The sequence below is a fragment of the Procambarus clarkii genome, chromosome 41 (assembly GCF_040958095.1).
Source record: "Procambarus clarkii isolate CNS0578487 chromosome 41, FALCON_Pclarkii_2.0, whole genome shotgun sequence".
Taxonomy (NCBI): domain Eukaryota; kingdom Metazoa; phylum Arthropoda; class Malacostraca; order Decapoda; family Cambaridae; genus Procambarus; species Procambarus clarkii.
Genome location: NC_091190.1, coordinates 15,300,155 through 15,316,013, shown reverse-complemented (window position 1 = coordinate 15,316,013; position 15,859 = coordinate 15,300,155). Strand labels below are relative to the sequence as shown.

Sequence of the window (15,859 nt, the reverse complement as noted above, 5' to 3'; positions counted from 1 at the left end):
TTCTGATAACGATGCCTCTCTCCCTCTTCCTTCTGGTAACGATGCCTCCCTCTCTCTTCCTTCTGGTAACGATGCCTCTCTCCCTCTTCCTTCTGGTAACGATGCCTCCCCCTCTCTTCCTTCTGGTAACGATGCCTCCCTCTCTCTTCCTTCTGGTAACGATGCCTCCCTCTCTCTTCCTTCTGGTAACGATGCCTCTCTCCCTCTTCCTTCTGGTAACGATGTCTCCCTCTCTCTTCCTTCTAGTAACGATGCCTCTCTCTCCCTCTTCCTTCTGGTAACGATGCCTCCCTCCCTCTTCCTTCTAAGAACGATGCCTCCCCCTCTCTTCCTTCTGGTAACGATGCCTCCCTCTCTCTTCCTTCTGGTAACGATGCCTCTCTCTCCCTCTTCCTTCTGGTAACGATGCCTCTCTCTCCCTCTTCCTTCTAAGAACGATGCCTCCCTCCCTCTTCCTTCTAATAACGATGCCTCCCTCGCCCTTCCTTCTAATAACGACGCCTGGCTTCCTCCATCTTCCACCCGGAAACGCCCCTTACCCTCCCTCCTCTCTCTAATGATCACATCAACCCTCACTCAACAAGCTCAACTTTTTACCATTTTTTTATTTTCTTCGTTCAATGTTGACCCGTTTTTGGCTGTGCCATCCCTCCCTCCACCCCCCTCCCCCCATCCCTCTAAACGTCTTCTCCTCCCCTTCAAGAGATCTCACCTCAAAAGGTCTGCTTCCCTCAACAGATCTCTTTCTCACTCTCAAAGTCTCTCCTTGTTGAATGATCTGTTTTGTCTTGAGATCTCTTCCACTCGAAATGACCTTCAGAGGTCTCCTTTGAGGGTCTCCCCCCTTCTGAAGATGTATTTCTCTCGAGGCCTCCATATCTGAAGGTGTATTCCTCAGGTATGTTTCTCTTGACGATGTCTTCTCTTTCTCCTCGCTCTTTGAGTGACTATCTCAACGGTCTGAGAGGCCACACCTCCCTCGCTACAAGACACGTTGGCATCATGTTCTTGCTGTCGTAATTTGAACCCTTTATTTGGGCAGAAAATGCTTATTCCTGGCCCTCGAATTGCCTTGTTGAGATCCCCTACCAGTTAGTGTGCTGTTACACTCAGTGGGAACTACCAGTTAGTATTCTCCCATTCGTGTGTTAGTAGGTAATAACATCTCTCAGTACCTGCACCATTATCCAGTGTGTGTTTATGGTGCAGGAGATAGCGTGTGATCACGCTAGACACGCTAGTGTACTGGCTAATAGCAAGCGTGGCGTAGAACTACGCACACAGTACGTACATGCAGAGTGAGAGAGAGAGAGAGAGAGAGAGAGAGAGAGAGAGAGAGAGAGAGAGAGAGAGAGAGAGAGAGAGAGAGAGAGAGAGAGAGAAAAGGGGAGAGAGAGAGAGAGACACACACACACACACACACACACACACACACACACACACACACATATACACACACACACACACACACACACGTGCCCCTGTCTAAGGGGTATAGGCCCTGAAAGTTTATTTCAGTCTTGACCTACGTTTAGGGCTAAAGTATACCCGCTGAGTAGTCAGTAAACAAGTGTCAGGGTCTTAGTGTGTTGGGGCTGCATTCATCAAGAAGTTACTCAAGTTCTTACGAACCAGTACACCGTCTCTCAGACTTAGGCGGCTGTGTTTACATATATTAAAGAGTTGATGAGGTCGGACGCACCAGGAGGCTGTGTGTGTAACAATAATAATATTTGATTGGGAAGTTTCGATGCTAGTGAACTGTTAAATAAATGTAGACAAGGCCGCCAAAGATTGAGAAAAGATGTAGAGATTCGTAAGTAGGTGCGTAAGTGCTGGTTGAATCCTGGTCTAAGTGGCCAATAATCTCCCTGGATTCCATGTTGGTAATATTGGGACGCATTATCCCGCTCTCAAAGCATTAGCAAAAGAGGACTATAGGGGGGATAAATCTGCATTGTTTGATGTCTTGGAGATCCTTTGGATTGGAAGGAATCTTTTGGAGTCAGTGTTACTATGTACACTATGCAGGGGTGTAGCGTGAGTGTTATGAAGACACGCGGAGGTGTAACGGGGCCAGTGGTCACGGTGTTACCGGTGAGGCCACGAACGGCTCCTGGCGACCATCGTAGCGTAACGTTTCCCGCCTGACGCTCTCAGGGAGGCGAGTACGGGAGCTGGCACTGTGGTTACTCATAGTCTGGCACTGGTCACTCATGGTCTGGCACTCGTCACTCATGGTCTGGCACTGGTCACTCATGGTCTGACACTCGTCACTCATGGTCTGACACTCGTCACTCATGGTCTGACACTGGTCACTGTCCCCCCCCCCCCCCATGTCCTTTCATCACGCTGTCCGACCACTTGGCCTGAACGGTATAGAACGACTGTGTCGCTTCGTGCAGGTCGGCGTTCAATCCCCCGACCGTCCAAGCGGTTAGGCACCATTCCTTTTTCCCCCTGTCCCATCCCAGATCCTTATCCTGATCCCCTTCCGAGTGCTATATAGCACTCGTATAGTTTATAGATTATATGCTATACTAGAGAGCATATACTCGTGATGGCTTGACGCTTTCTCCTGATAGATCCCTTCCTTACCCCCCCCCCCTTCCCTGTCCGTTTTCAGAGGATGTAGCCTAGCACAGTGTAGGAATCAGGCCACAATGAGAGGTTGTAGCCTAGCACAGTGTAGGAACCAGGCCACAATGAGAGGATGTAGCCTAGCACAGTGTAGGAACCAGGCCACAATGAGAGGATGTAGCCTAGCACAGTGTAGGAACCAGGCCATAATGAGAGGACCGCGAAAATACCATTTTCAACAAACTCGGTACATCCGCATTTTTGTGTAAATACCACGACGGTCGACGCCCAACACTTCTCCTGTTTTGTTATACATCTTTTCCGAATTGTAAGCCTCATTAACCGATAGTTTCGCTAGAGAGAGAGAGAGAGAGAGAGAGAGAGAGAGAGAGAGAGAGAGAGGGAGGGAGGGAGGGAGAGGGAGAGAGAGGGAGGGAGAGGGAGGGAGAGGGAGGAGGGGAGGGGGCAGGCAACAGAGAGGGAGGGAGAGGGAGGAGGGGAGGGGGCAGGCAACAGAGGGGAAGCATATATAAAGTTACTATATTCGACTGTTTGGATTGAGAGCTAAACATAGGCGGGTGTCGGGATAAAGGAGGAGGCGGGTGTATTTAGAGCGAGACCCCCGCCCGCCCTGCCAAGATCCTCCTCCACCACCACCGGCGTTCATTGTCTTCACTCTTGACAGACACACCTGGGAGGTGGGGGAGGGGAAGGGGGGGGGGGGCAGGTAAGTGTCCCACACACCCGGCCTGTCACTCCTCACACACCCGGCCTGTCACTCCAGACACACCCGGCCTGTTACTCCTCACACACACTCGGCCTGTCACTCCTCACACACCCGGCCTGTTACTCTAGACACACCCGGCCTGCCACTCCTCACACACCCGGCCTGTTACTCTAGACACACCCGTCCTGTCAATCCAGACACACACCCGGCCTGCTACTCCACACACACACACACCCGGCCTGCCTCCACACACCCGGCCTGCTACTCCACACACACACACACCCGGCCTGCCTCCACACACCCGGCCTGCTACTCCACACACACACACCCGGCCTGCCTCCACACACCCGGCCTGCTACTCCACACACACACACCCGGCCTGCCTCCACACACCCGGCCTGCTACTCCACACACACACACCCGGCCTGCTACTCCACACACACACACCCGGCCTGCTACTCCACACACACACACACCCGGCCTGCCTCCACACACCCGGCCTGCTACTCCACACACACACACACCCGGCCTGCCTCCACACACCCGGCCTGCTACTCCACACACACACACCCGGCCTGCCTAGAGTGGATACCCGTATCATAAACAACAAAACCCCAACCTGTCATAAGGAAAATACCTAATATAACTATACTCTCTTTGGCCTAGTATAGAACATATATGTATTACATTAGGCCTAATATGGGGAATATTAAGCCTAGGATTTCAAATTTAGGCCTAGACAGTATAGATGTGGTTTGTTGTTGTTCCACTGTTTGACTTGCCTTTGGTACTATTTCAATAGTACAAAACTTAACTTATTTTCTAAACAGTCCTGTAAGCTACATCCTCTTTGTACCTTCCATCCATAGTAGCTATAGGTACTATGTTGTTCAGAGGCTGGGTTTGATGCCATTACAGATGCAGCAAAGTACAGGCTGTATCATAATGTATGATACAGCCTGTATCATACATTTTCCTGAATTAATATATCCTGGGATGTGATAGTTCGCAAGCAGAGAGTTAATACAGTAGAATATCTGTTAAATTACGTAAAATAATAAAGCATATTATAATTGTATTATGTGTGGAGGTGTTGTACTGGGCTTTACTGCTGCTCTCAGTGTTGCTAGGCGTGGGCTGCTGCCCTCAGTGTTGCTAGGCGTGGGCTGCTGCCCTCAGTGTTGCTAGGCGTGGGCTGCTGCCCTCAGTGTTGCTAGGCGTGGGCTGCTGCTCTCAGTGTTGCTAGGCGTGGCCTGCTACCCTCAGTGTTGCTAGGCGTGGGCTGCTGCCCTCAGTGTTGCTAGGCGTGGGCTGCTGCTCTCAGTGTTGCTAGGCGTGGCCTGCTACCCTCAGTGTTGCTAGGCGTGGGCTGCTGCTCTCAGTGTTGCTAGGCGTGGCCTGCTACCCTCAGTGTTGCTAGGCGTGGGCTGCTGCCCTCAGTGTTGCTAGGCGTGGGCTGCTGCTCTCAGTGTTGCTAGGCGTGGCCTGCTACCCTCAGTGTTGCTAGGCGTGGGCTGCTGCTCTCAGTGTTGCTAGGCGTGGCCTGCTACCCTCAGTGTTGCTAGGCGTGGGCTGCTGCCCTCAGTGTTGCTAGTGTCTCAGGTGACCATTTAGAGTGCCTCCCCGCCCATAACATGGTCTCACAATTCAGATCTTTAGTGGCGCTATTCACTCAGCTTAAGTGCAATTACCTGTCTCTTAAACATGGCGGGAGGCAACGACTATAGCACATCTCGCTGGTAACGTTCATTCCAAGGTGCTACAGGCGTTCAGGGCACCTTCCACGGACCACACGGGTACAAGCTCTATCTGCCTTGTTAGCGTGGGTTCGAGGACAAGAGGCCACAGGAGCAGATGATTTCTGTTTTCAGTAAAAGAGTTCTCTCTCTCTCTCTCATTGCTCGCTTAAGGTCTTCCTCGCTTGCTTCGCCAAAGAAACTTTGTTTTTCTCTGTACAAACACGCTCCCAGTTACTGTCGACCGCACCGGGGTCACTAGTAAGTGGTGGAAACAAACTCATTACACAGTTTTAAGCGCATGTTCGATGAGGAAATGTTGGGGAACTGATCCCCTACCCATCCTCCCTTACCCCTGGTCCTGCCCCCTCGTCTCACTGCCTACTTGTATCGTATAATGAAGAAAGGTTAATGATGTATGAGGTAATTGTTTGTATCCTCTTGCGGTGTTCGCTAGGGTGGTGGGTGGTGGTACTGGCCTCCTGGTGTGTTGTGGTGGTGGGTGGTGGTACTGGCCTCCTGGTGTGTTGTGGTGGTGGGTGGTGGTACTGGCCTCCTAGTGTGTTGTGGTGGTGGGTGGTGGTACTGGCCTCCTAGTGTGTTGTGGTGGTGGGTGGTGGTACTGGCCTCCTGGTGTGTTGTGGTGGTGGGTGGTGGTACTGGCCTCCTAGTGTGTTGTGGTGGTGGGTGGTGGTACTGGCCTCCTAGTGTGTTGTGGTGGTGGGTGGTGGTACTGGCCTCCTGGTGTGTTGTGGTGGTGGGTGGTGGTACTGGCCTCCTAGTGTGTTGTGGTGGTGGGTGGTGGTACTGGCCTCCTGGTGTGTTGTGGTGGTGGGTGGTGGTACTGGCCTCCTGGTGTGTTGTGGTGGTGGGTGGTGGTACTGGCCTCCTGGTGTGTTGTGGTGGTGGGTGGTGGTACTGGCCTCCTAGTGTGTTGTGGTGGTGGGTGGTGGTACTGGCCTCCTAGTGTGTTGTGGTGGTGGGTGGTGGTACTGGCCTCCTGGTGTGTTGTGGTACCAAGTTCTGTATGTGTGTGTGTGTGTGTAATGGTGGTAGTCGCGTAGTGATGTCCTGTAGTGACCTGTAGTAATGTCAGGTAGTGTCTGTGTATGGCTGGCACTATGTGCTGCCTCCAGTAGTCAGAAGTCGTAATGCGTGTCTGTATGGAGGTGGCACTGAGCCCTGTAGAAGTGCCAGATTCGGTGTGTTTACTAAACCATTTGAACTGGATGTTAGTGCGACCCTCTTGTGTCTTACTAGGCGGGTGTTCGACCCTCGGTGGTCCAATGGTTGGCCATCATACCTTCACTCTATCCTCCTATCCCTCCCAAGTGCCACATAATCATACTGGCTAGGCGCTTTCTCCTCATAATTACCTTACAGTGTTCCAAACGCCATATGCTGTTTTTTTTACCCCATTTTGGTGACTTTTTAGACCTGCGCCGTTTAGGGGTTAAGAAGTGGTGCTAACAACGCTGGTGTCTGGTGTTTCAGGAGCGCCGGGGTGAGCACATGTAGCGGGGGACATGAAGACTCGGGAGACCTGCAGGACCGCAACAACAACAACAACAACAACAAGAACATCAACAAGAACATCACCATGACCAGCGAGGACCTCCTGCAGCCCGGACACGTCGTCAAGGAGCGATGGAAAGTGGTTAGTACAGCATATATATAAGTTATTTGTTTGGTCTTTTGTCTCGGGAAGTCTTGGTGTGGGACCCAGGTGGAGAGGGGCTGATCCGGTGGAGAGGGGCTGATCCGGTGGAGAGGGACTGATCCGGTGGAGAGGGACTGATCCGGTGGAGAGGGACTGATCCGGTGGAGAGGGGCTGATCCGGTGGAGAGGGGCTGATCCGGTGGAGAGGGATTGATCCGGTGGAGAGGGACTGATCCGGTGGAGAGGGACTGATCCGGTGGAGAGGGACTGATCCGGTGGAGAGGGACTGATCCGGTGGAGAGGGACTGATCCGGTGGAGAGGGGCTGATCCGGTGGAGAGGGACTGATCCGGTGGAGAGGGACTGATCCGGTGGAGAGGGGCTGATCCGGTGGAGAGGGACTGATCCGGTGGAGAGGGGCTGATCCGGTGGAGAGGGACTGATCCGGTGGAGAGGGGCTGATCCGGTGGAGAGGGGCTGATCCGGTGGAGAGGGACTGATCCGGTGGAGAGGGACTGATCCGGTGGAGAGGGGCTGATCCGGTGGAGAGGGACTGATCCGGTGGAGAGGGGCTGATCCGGTGGAGAGGGGCTGATCCGGTGGAGAGGGATTGATCCAATGGAGAGAGGCTGATCCGGTGGAGAGGGACTGATCCGGTGGAGAGGGACTGATCCGGTGGAGAGGGACTGATCCGGTGGAGAGGGACTGATCCGGTGGAGAGGGACTGATCCGGTGGAGAGGGACTGATCCGGTGGAGAGGGACTGATCCGGTGGAGAGGGACTGATCCGGTGGAGAGGGGCTGATCCGGTGGAGAGGGGCTGATCCGGTGGAGAGGGACTGATCCGGTGGAGAGGGACTGATCCGGTTGAGGGGGTACGGACTCAGTGGCACATGTGTGGCACTCGAGGAGGAAGGCGTGCCCCCATCTCTCACCATCCGGTGTGGCCATTCAACTGGCGTCATGATAGGGACGTTATGCCTCTTGAGCAGGGAGCCTCAACTGACATCAACACCGTTGACGGTGCCATGCGTGCCAACATTTATCGTGGTGTCGTAATTCCGCACTACTCCTCAAGGAGAGAGGGTGCCACGGTCTCGTCTCTCTCTGGGGTGCCACGGTCTCGTCTCTCTCTGGGGTGCCACGGTCTCGTCTCTCTCTGGGGTGCCACGGTCTCGTCTCTCTCTGGGGTGCCACGGTCTCGTCTCTCTCTGGGGTGCCACGGTCTCGTCTCTCTCTGGGGTGCCACGGTCTCGTGTTTCTCTGGGGTGCCACGGTCTCGTGTTTCTCTGGGGTGCCACGGTCTCGTTTCTCTCTGGGGTGCCACGGTCTCGTCTCTCTCTGGGGTGCCACGGTCTCGTCTCTCTCTAGGGTGCCACGGTCTCGTCTCTCTCTGGGGTGCCACGGTCTCGTGTCTCTCTGGGGTGCCACGGTCTCGTGTCTCTCTGGGGTGCCACGGTCTCGTCTCTCTCTGGGATGCCACGGTCTCGTCTCTCTCTGGGGTGCCACGGTCTCGTCTCTCTCTGGGGTGCCACGGTCTCGTCTCTCTCTGGGGTGCCACGGTCTCGTCTCTCTCTGGGGTGCCACGGTCTCGTCTCTCTCTGGGGTGCCACGGTCTCGTCTCTCTCTGGGGTGCCACGGTCTCGTCTCTCTCTGGGGTGCCACGGTCTCGTCTCTCCCTAGGGTGCCACGGTCTCGTCTCTCTCTAGGGTGCCACGGTCTCGTCTCTCTCTAGGGTGCCACGGTCTCGTCTCTCTCTGGGGTGCCACGGTCTCGTCTCTCTCTAGGGTGCCACGGTCTCGTCTCTCTCTGGGGTGCCACGGTCTCGTCTCTCTCTAGGGTGCCACGGTCTCGTCTCTCTCTGGGGTGCCACGGTCTCGTCTCTCTCTGGGGTGCCACGGTCTCGTCTCTCTCTAGGGTGCCACGGTCTCTCTCTCTGGGGTGCCACGGTCTCGTCTCTCTCTAGGGTGCCACGGCTCTCTCCTCCACTTTGCTGGTTCCTCAGATCTCTTCTCCATCTAACTAGTTCCTGAACACTTTACTACATCTGAAGTTAGACACAACCAAATTATGAATAATTGTATCAGAGTCCATTTAAAGTTGATTCCATCTAGTGTTGGTTTCGAAATTCATAATAGAATTAACTAGTTAGTCATAGCGTTGGTACGCCTTCAAGGAAGAAGTTTATAACTTGAGATTTCCTGTGGCCCGCCTGAGAACACTACTACACTAGTATAGCTCCCTTATAACAGCAGGTATTTGATTTAATCACTAGATCCCAGAAGTCACAATCGACTTGATCATGATCCAGGACGTACCGAAACGTCTTCGTCTCTCCATCTTCTGGTGTGTGGTCTGGTTATCATATCTTCAGCCACGTTATTGTGAATCATCATCTGTCTAATCACTAGATCTGAGACAAACTTCAATGATCTACATTAAGCCCGGAGTGTTCCATCTATCACATACAGACAGCCACGTACAAGTTTCTAAACATCATCCACTAAAATCAACTGACGTCTTAATGTTGCTACTGCTCGGCTTAGGCTCGGCTACAAGTATCTCTCGAAGTTTGTATCATCTGTGGCTATGTCAGGAGGGCTGTTCGTACACCTCTCTCACTGTGTCATGGAAGACGAGAAAAAAACGAATCGTACATATTGAGAACTCTCACTAATTTTCTAGCGACTTGACTGTAACCTTTCCACCAGCGCCCCCTGGATGGGCGTTTGGTAGGACATCGAATACTAAATGTATCTTGCTGACCACAAATGCTAATTTATTAGCTAAAAGAACATTTCACTCTCGTCCCTAAACCCATTAATGTGGCTCTAAGTTTGCTCCCCCCACCCCCGCCCCCCCCCCACCATCGGATGGGCATGAGCTCCGTAAAATAATAATTAAATTAAAGCCCGTTAATATGATAGGGTCAGACCATGCTAGTGTGAGTGTGTGTGTGTGTGTGTGTGTGTGTGTGTGTGTGTGTGTGTGTGTGTGTGTGTGTGTGTGTGTGTGTGTGTGTGTGTGTGTGTGTGTTGTCAAATATGGTGATTGAAATACGGAGAGTGTTTGCAATTTATCACATATGGTGATTGTTTGTAATTGAATGAACATGATTAGTGACCGTGAAGCAGTGGCCCTTGTAAAGCCGTAGGTGCTACTTGCCCCCCCCCCTCCCCCCTTAACCCACAGCAGCCCCCATCCGCCCCCCCCCTCCCCCCTTAACCCACAGCAGCCCCCATCCGCCCCCCCTCCCCCCTTAACCCACAGCAGCCCCCATCCGCCCCCCTTTCCCCCCTTAACCCACAGCAGCCTCCATAAGCCGTCGTCGCCACTCCCAGGACCGTATATGTAAGCCAGAACTTCATCTGGCCGATGTCGACAGGTTATTGTTGATAGTGATACATGTCACTCACCATCACTATACCCTACTACTACTACTACTACTACCACTACTACTACAACAACTACTACTCCTACTCCTCCTCCTCGGCGTAGCTGTTTCACTATTGAACAGTTAGTGGGTATTTTAGAGGGCGTTGTGTGGAGGGAGAAGCTAAAGGACAAGGGTAGTGCCGCCCTGACTGTCACTCTTCACCTGGCCTGCACCTGGCCTTCACCTGGCCTGCACCTGGCCTTCACCTGGCCTGCACCTGGCCTGCACCTAGCCTTCACCTGGCCTGCACCTGGCCTTCACCTGGCCTTCACCTGGCCTTCACCTGGCCTGCACCTGGCCTTCACCTGGCCTTCACCTGGCCTGCACCTAACCTGCACCTAGGAAAATACACACGAGCCCGCCGTATGTAAGGTTACGAGCGTACCTCAAGGTCTCACCCCCTCCCCCCTGACGTGTCCTGGGGGGTGTGTACCCAGACCTTCCCCTAAACTTGACTAGTCTGGTTCAACTTCATCTTTGTTCCATGCTACTTTAGCTGTCAACAACATGAGTTGTACTTGTGCGAAATGGTATCAGTGCAAAATAAATGAAAAAAAACTTTTGTTCGGTGCAGCGAACAGGTTGTTTGTGAGTCTATTATGATGGGGCTCTATTTTACACACGTTTTCAAATGCTTGAGGATTAGACTTTGATTCTATTGTTAGTGTCCTGTCAGCTACTTCCAGTGCAGGCTAGTTATTTTAGTGTAGAGATCAGCCGCTTGTCTGAATTAACATTTATAACCTGTTTGCTTATATATAAAAACATTATTAACACTTTTGGGTACATCTAAATTTATGCAGCTGGCCTTGACAATATGAAGGAGGGTGCAGTGTGTCAAAAAATTATTATAAACAATTAAAACATATATATATATACATATATATATATATATATATATATATATATATATATATATATATATATATATATATATATATATATATATATATATATATATATATATATATATATATATGTCGTACCTAGTAGCCAGAACGCACTTCTCAGCCTACTATGCAAGGCCCGATTTGCCTAATAAGCCAAGTTTTCATGAATTAATTGTTTTTCGACTACCTAACCTACCTAACCTAACCTAACCTAACTTTTTCGGCTACCTAACCTAACCTAACCTATAAAGATAGGTTAGGTTAGGTTAGGTAGGGTTGGTTAGGTTCGGTCATATAAATACGCTAATTTTAACTCCAATAAAAAAAACTGACCTCATACATAATGAAATTGGTAGCTTTATCATTTCATAAGAAAAAAAATAGAGAAAATATATTAATTTATGAAAACTTGGCTTATTAGGCAAATCGGGCCTTGCATAGTAGGCTGAGAAGTGCGTTCTGGCTACTAGGTACGACATATATATATATATATATATATATATATATATATATATATATATATATATATATATATATATATATATATATATATATATATATAATAAAGTCTACGGATACGACCCGTCACATTTCACTCTCAAAACCAACGTCAAGTAAGGTAGGAAAAAGATCCGTAGCTGTGGAAGGATAGTCCGTTGCTGTGAAGATGCTGTTTGTTGCTGTGGTAAAGTATTGCGTTGTTGTAGTCAGTTAAGTGTGTTTCTGTGAAGGGCGGTCCGTCTGTTGCTGTGGAAATGTATTGGGTGATCTGAGGGTTGAAACACCAGAAGCCTGCTGTAGGCAGCGTTTCCTTGTGAATTGAGCTGTATAAAATCTTCCTTGTGAAACACTTGTATTTAATGAAGTCGTATATTGATCTGGTGTTTCAATGTTCTGTTGCTGCTAGAATTAAGTGCTTCCTCGTCACCCACTCCCGTACACACACACACACACACACACACACACACACACACACATGCCAGGTGTGCCAACGCTCACCACATAAACTTTGGGTAGTTCCTGCATATCACATTGTTCATTAAGCTCACGTTTCGAGTGATCTCCAAGTGCATCGTAAAGTGCGAACAGCCAACAATTATCTACAAGAAATACCTGAGGACAAGCCAAGCCGACCTCAGAGCCAGGCTCTGGTGACGGCCAGGCTACCGTAACTCCGCCACAGTACCGCCCTCTGCACTCAACCTTGCCCATTTGTTCTGCCTCGCCCGGGAATCGACCCCTGACCCCTTGGGACTATGACCGCTAGAGCGCCATCCGCTCGGCTGTGAGGCACTGTGTGTGTGTGTGTATAAACCCCCTCTGTCTCTCTCTCTCTCTCACATGCTCTTTATAATACTAGTGTTACATATCATTGGTTGAATCCACACCCTAATCACCAGGGTGAGCACATTCTGTGCACTAAAAGATGAGGGACCCCTCTCACCTGCAGGCTCTAGCATCTGCAATTCAGACCATTCCATATGCAGGATGCAAGCCGGTCCACGTGCATTCTGCAGGCTCGACCGTGTGCAGGCCGCTGGCAATCCCAATTCCCAGCTAATATAAGGCTTCATACCACATATTTATAGGCTACGGGCAGTCACACACACATGTAGGCTGCAGGTCCTGCCACGTGCAGGCTCTAGGTCACCTCTAGTGCAGGCTACAGACCTCTCTAAATGCAGCCTGCAGGACACTACTGGTAGGGAAGGTTCCTGCGCAGCAAGAGCAGACCCCGGGCCTCACCTCCTCGGCCACAGCGTGAAGCGCCATTAACTTTGTTTACCTTTGCCAAGAGGAAGGTATTCTGCAGTTTCTTGACATGCTAAAGTACGAGTCTCGCTTGTAATTAAACACAGGTGGGACACCTTGGTGGTGCTTGGGATCCCGCTGTTGGCACAGGGAGAGAGAGAGAGAGAGAGTGAGACAGAGAGAGAGAGACAGAGAGAGAGAGAGAGAGAGAGAGAGAGAGAGAGAGAGAGAGAGAGAGAGAGAGAGAGAGAGAGAGAGAGAGAGAGAGAGAGAGAGAGAGAGAGAGAGAGAGAGAAAATAACAGCCAACGATCTTGTGTCTTCTAGCCTGTTGCCCCATCAGAGGCCCAAAGAATTTATGAAATTCACTTCCGACCTGCTGCCTACAGCAGGCAGGGGCGGCCGGCCACACTGCCCACAGCAGGCAGGGGGCGGCCGGCCATACTGCCCACAGCAGGCAGGGGGCGGCCGGCCACACTGCCCACAGCAGGCAGGGGGCGGCCGGCCACACTGCCCACAGCAGGCAGGGGGCGGCCGGCCACACTGCCCACAGCAGGCAGGGGGCGGCCGGCCACACTGCCCAGTGTCTCTCTACAATGATAACGGGGGTACAGGGAGGGAAGCCACTTCCGGGTTCCTGTGCCAGAGGCCAGGTATGGTGACGGTGCCATACCCCCCCCCTACCCCCACCCATCCTCCCCCCCCCAGCCACCCCCACCCCATCCCCTCCCCACCACCAGGGGGGGGGGGCAGCTGCTGGCTACACAACACACAGGGAGAGGTGTAGAGGTGACGGAGCTGTGCGTGTGTCCGCAGAATCGAGGTATTAGCTCTTGGACCCCGCCTTTCTAACCAATCTATTTTTTCTAGTATATCTGCTACATATATTTCTCTCTACCACACGTGCACACACACACAGACATGTCCAGGAAGCAACCCGTAGCAGCTGTCTAACTCGCTGGTACCTATTTAATGCTAGGTGAACCGGGGAGTAATCTCCCTTGTTGGCGCTGGGTGAAAGAAACTCTGCCTATTTGTTTCCGTCTCCGCAGGGGAATCGATCCCCAGACCGTTAGGACTACGACCCCCGAGCGCTGTCCACTCAGCCTCGAGGTCCCGAGGTGTGTGTGTGTGTGTGTGTGTGTGTGTGTGTGTGTGTGTGTGTGTGTGTGTGTGTGTGTGTGTGTGTGTGTGTGTGTGTGTGTGTGTCTGTGTGTCTGTGTGTCTGTGTGTCTGTGTACTCACCTAATTGTGCTTGCGGGGGTTGAGCTTTGCCTCTTTGGTCCCGCCTCTCAACCGTCAATCAACTGGTGTACAGATTCCTGAGCCTACTGGGCTCTTGTGTGTGCGTGAGTGAGTGAGTGTGTGCGTGCGTGCATGCGTGCGCGTGCTCTCTATGAGTCCCACCATGGCATCATGGTGCGGGCAACTGCCAGTCACTGCTCATCTTGCACGCAACATTCCTGCAAACTATCTAATTTGTTTACAATAAAGTCGTGACCACCGATGGGTGTTTGGCTCAATATATTATGTTGCAGTATAAGTGTGTTGATCTTAATCAAACTCTCGTGGTTATTAATACTTGCCAGTGGTGGAAGGTTGAGTTTGGCAGAATTACCACTCCTGGTGACTGCCAAATTGGGCTGTTGACACTGTAAACAGTTATTTGGCATCACAGTTCAGACGCAATATTCGCTATTACACTCAACACTATATATTTACACCCTTCTTGAGGTTATCTTGAGATGATTTCGGGGCTTTTTAGTGTCCCCGCGGCCCGGTCCTCGACCAGGCCTCCATCCCCGGGAATTAGCCCGTGACAGCTGACTAACACCCAGGTACCTATTATACTGCTAGGTAACAGGGGCATAGGGTGAAAGAAACTCTGCCTATTGTTTCTCGCCGGCGCCTGGGATCGAAGCCAGGACCACAGGATCACAAGTCCAGCGTGCTGTTCGCTCGGCCGACCGGCTCCCCTGTTTAAAGTTAGTATTTACCTCTTTTGTAAAATTAGTGAACATTAATTATGTCATATTGAACTGTCTTGAGTGTTATTTTTGTTGATATGGATCTGTGGAGGCAGGTTTCTGGTGCCGGTTTTCTGGGTTATTGGAAGTCAAGATGACCAACCGGGCTGTGGTGGGTATATGAGGCCTGCGGGTCGCTCCAAGCAACAGCCTGTTGGACCAAGCTCTCACAAGTCAAGCCTGGCCTCGGGCCGGGCTTGGGGGAGTAGAAGAACTACCAGAACCCCATCAAGCAGGTATCAAGTCACTGGCGACCAACGTAGCTCAGGCATATCGTAGATAACTTAGTGGAATGGAAAATGACTCTAGATTGTCAATGATAGGTAGTGTAAGCACACATATATATACCACGTGTACTTACATACCATGTAACACCACTTGATAATGGTCCAGGATGGACCGAAACGTCGTAGGTTCTCCATTTTCAGATGTGTGGTGTGGACACGACACATACCGCGGTGGTCAGCGGTGGTATGTAAGTGTAGCCACTGCCTGAAAAGTCTTATCCACACAATCCACTCCCTACCAACCGCGGGAGTCAGGCAGCGGTGGGACCACACGCTGGTATCAGTACTCAGCGGCCCAATAACCCACCACACACCCTATACGTCACCCAACACCTCTCTCGCCTGCTCCCCCACACCACGCAACAACAACGTTTTATGGTTATCATCGTCAGTGAATGCTCACGTTATGGTAGCTAGAAATATACTGAATTTTTTTTTTTTTTGAGGGAGGAGAAAACCCGACGGGCGTGCCTCTCCAACGTTCACTCCCGGCCTGGAGCTGCCGCCCTCCTGACGCAGGACAGTGCCGGTCTGGTGCTCCTCTTCCCCTGTGACAGTCCACGGTGAAGGTCCTCCCCCTTGAGGCTCCGGGGGATGAGCTTCAGCTCATGGATTCTGACTCTCAACCTTCTGTCGAATGGTGGACATCTTTCGCAGCATTTTGAGCACTGTTGTCCAGTGCTGGCATCGTTCTCGACTCATAATCGAGGATCTTGCGTTCGATTCTTGGGTGGGACAAATGAAATGGATGAGCACATTTCCTTTCA

General features: G+C 51.5%; 1 protein-coding gene across 10 annotated transcripts in view; it reads left to right on the top strand.

Moving 5' to 3' along the window:
- Asator (tau-tubulin kinase asator) overlaps window positions 1–15,859 on the top strand; it is a 208,343-nt gene that overhangs the window by 118,480 nt on the left and 74,004 nt on the right. For all 10 annotated transcript variants that reach the window (XM_069339380.1, XM_069339387.1, XM_069339384.1 and 7 more), the window contains exon 2: window positions 6,538–6,700. In XM_069339380.1, the coding sequence (XP_069195481.1) occupies window positions 6,538–6,700 (163 nt within the window). The remainder of the gene's footprint in view (window positions 1–6,537; window positions 6,701–15,859) is intronic.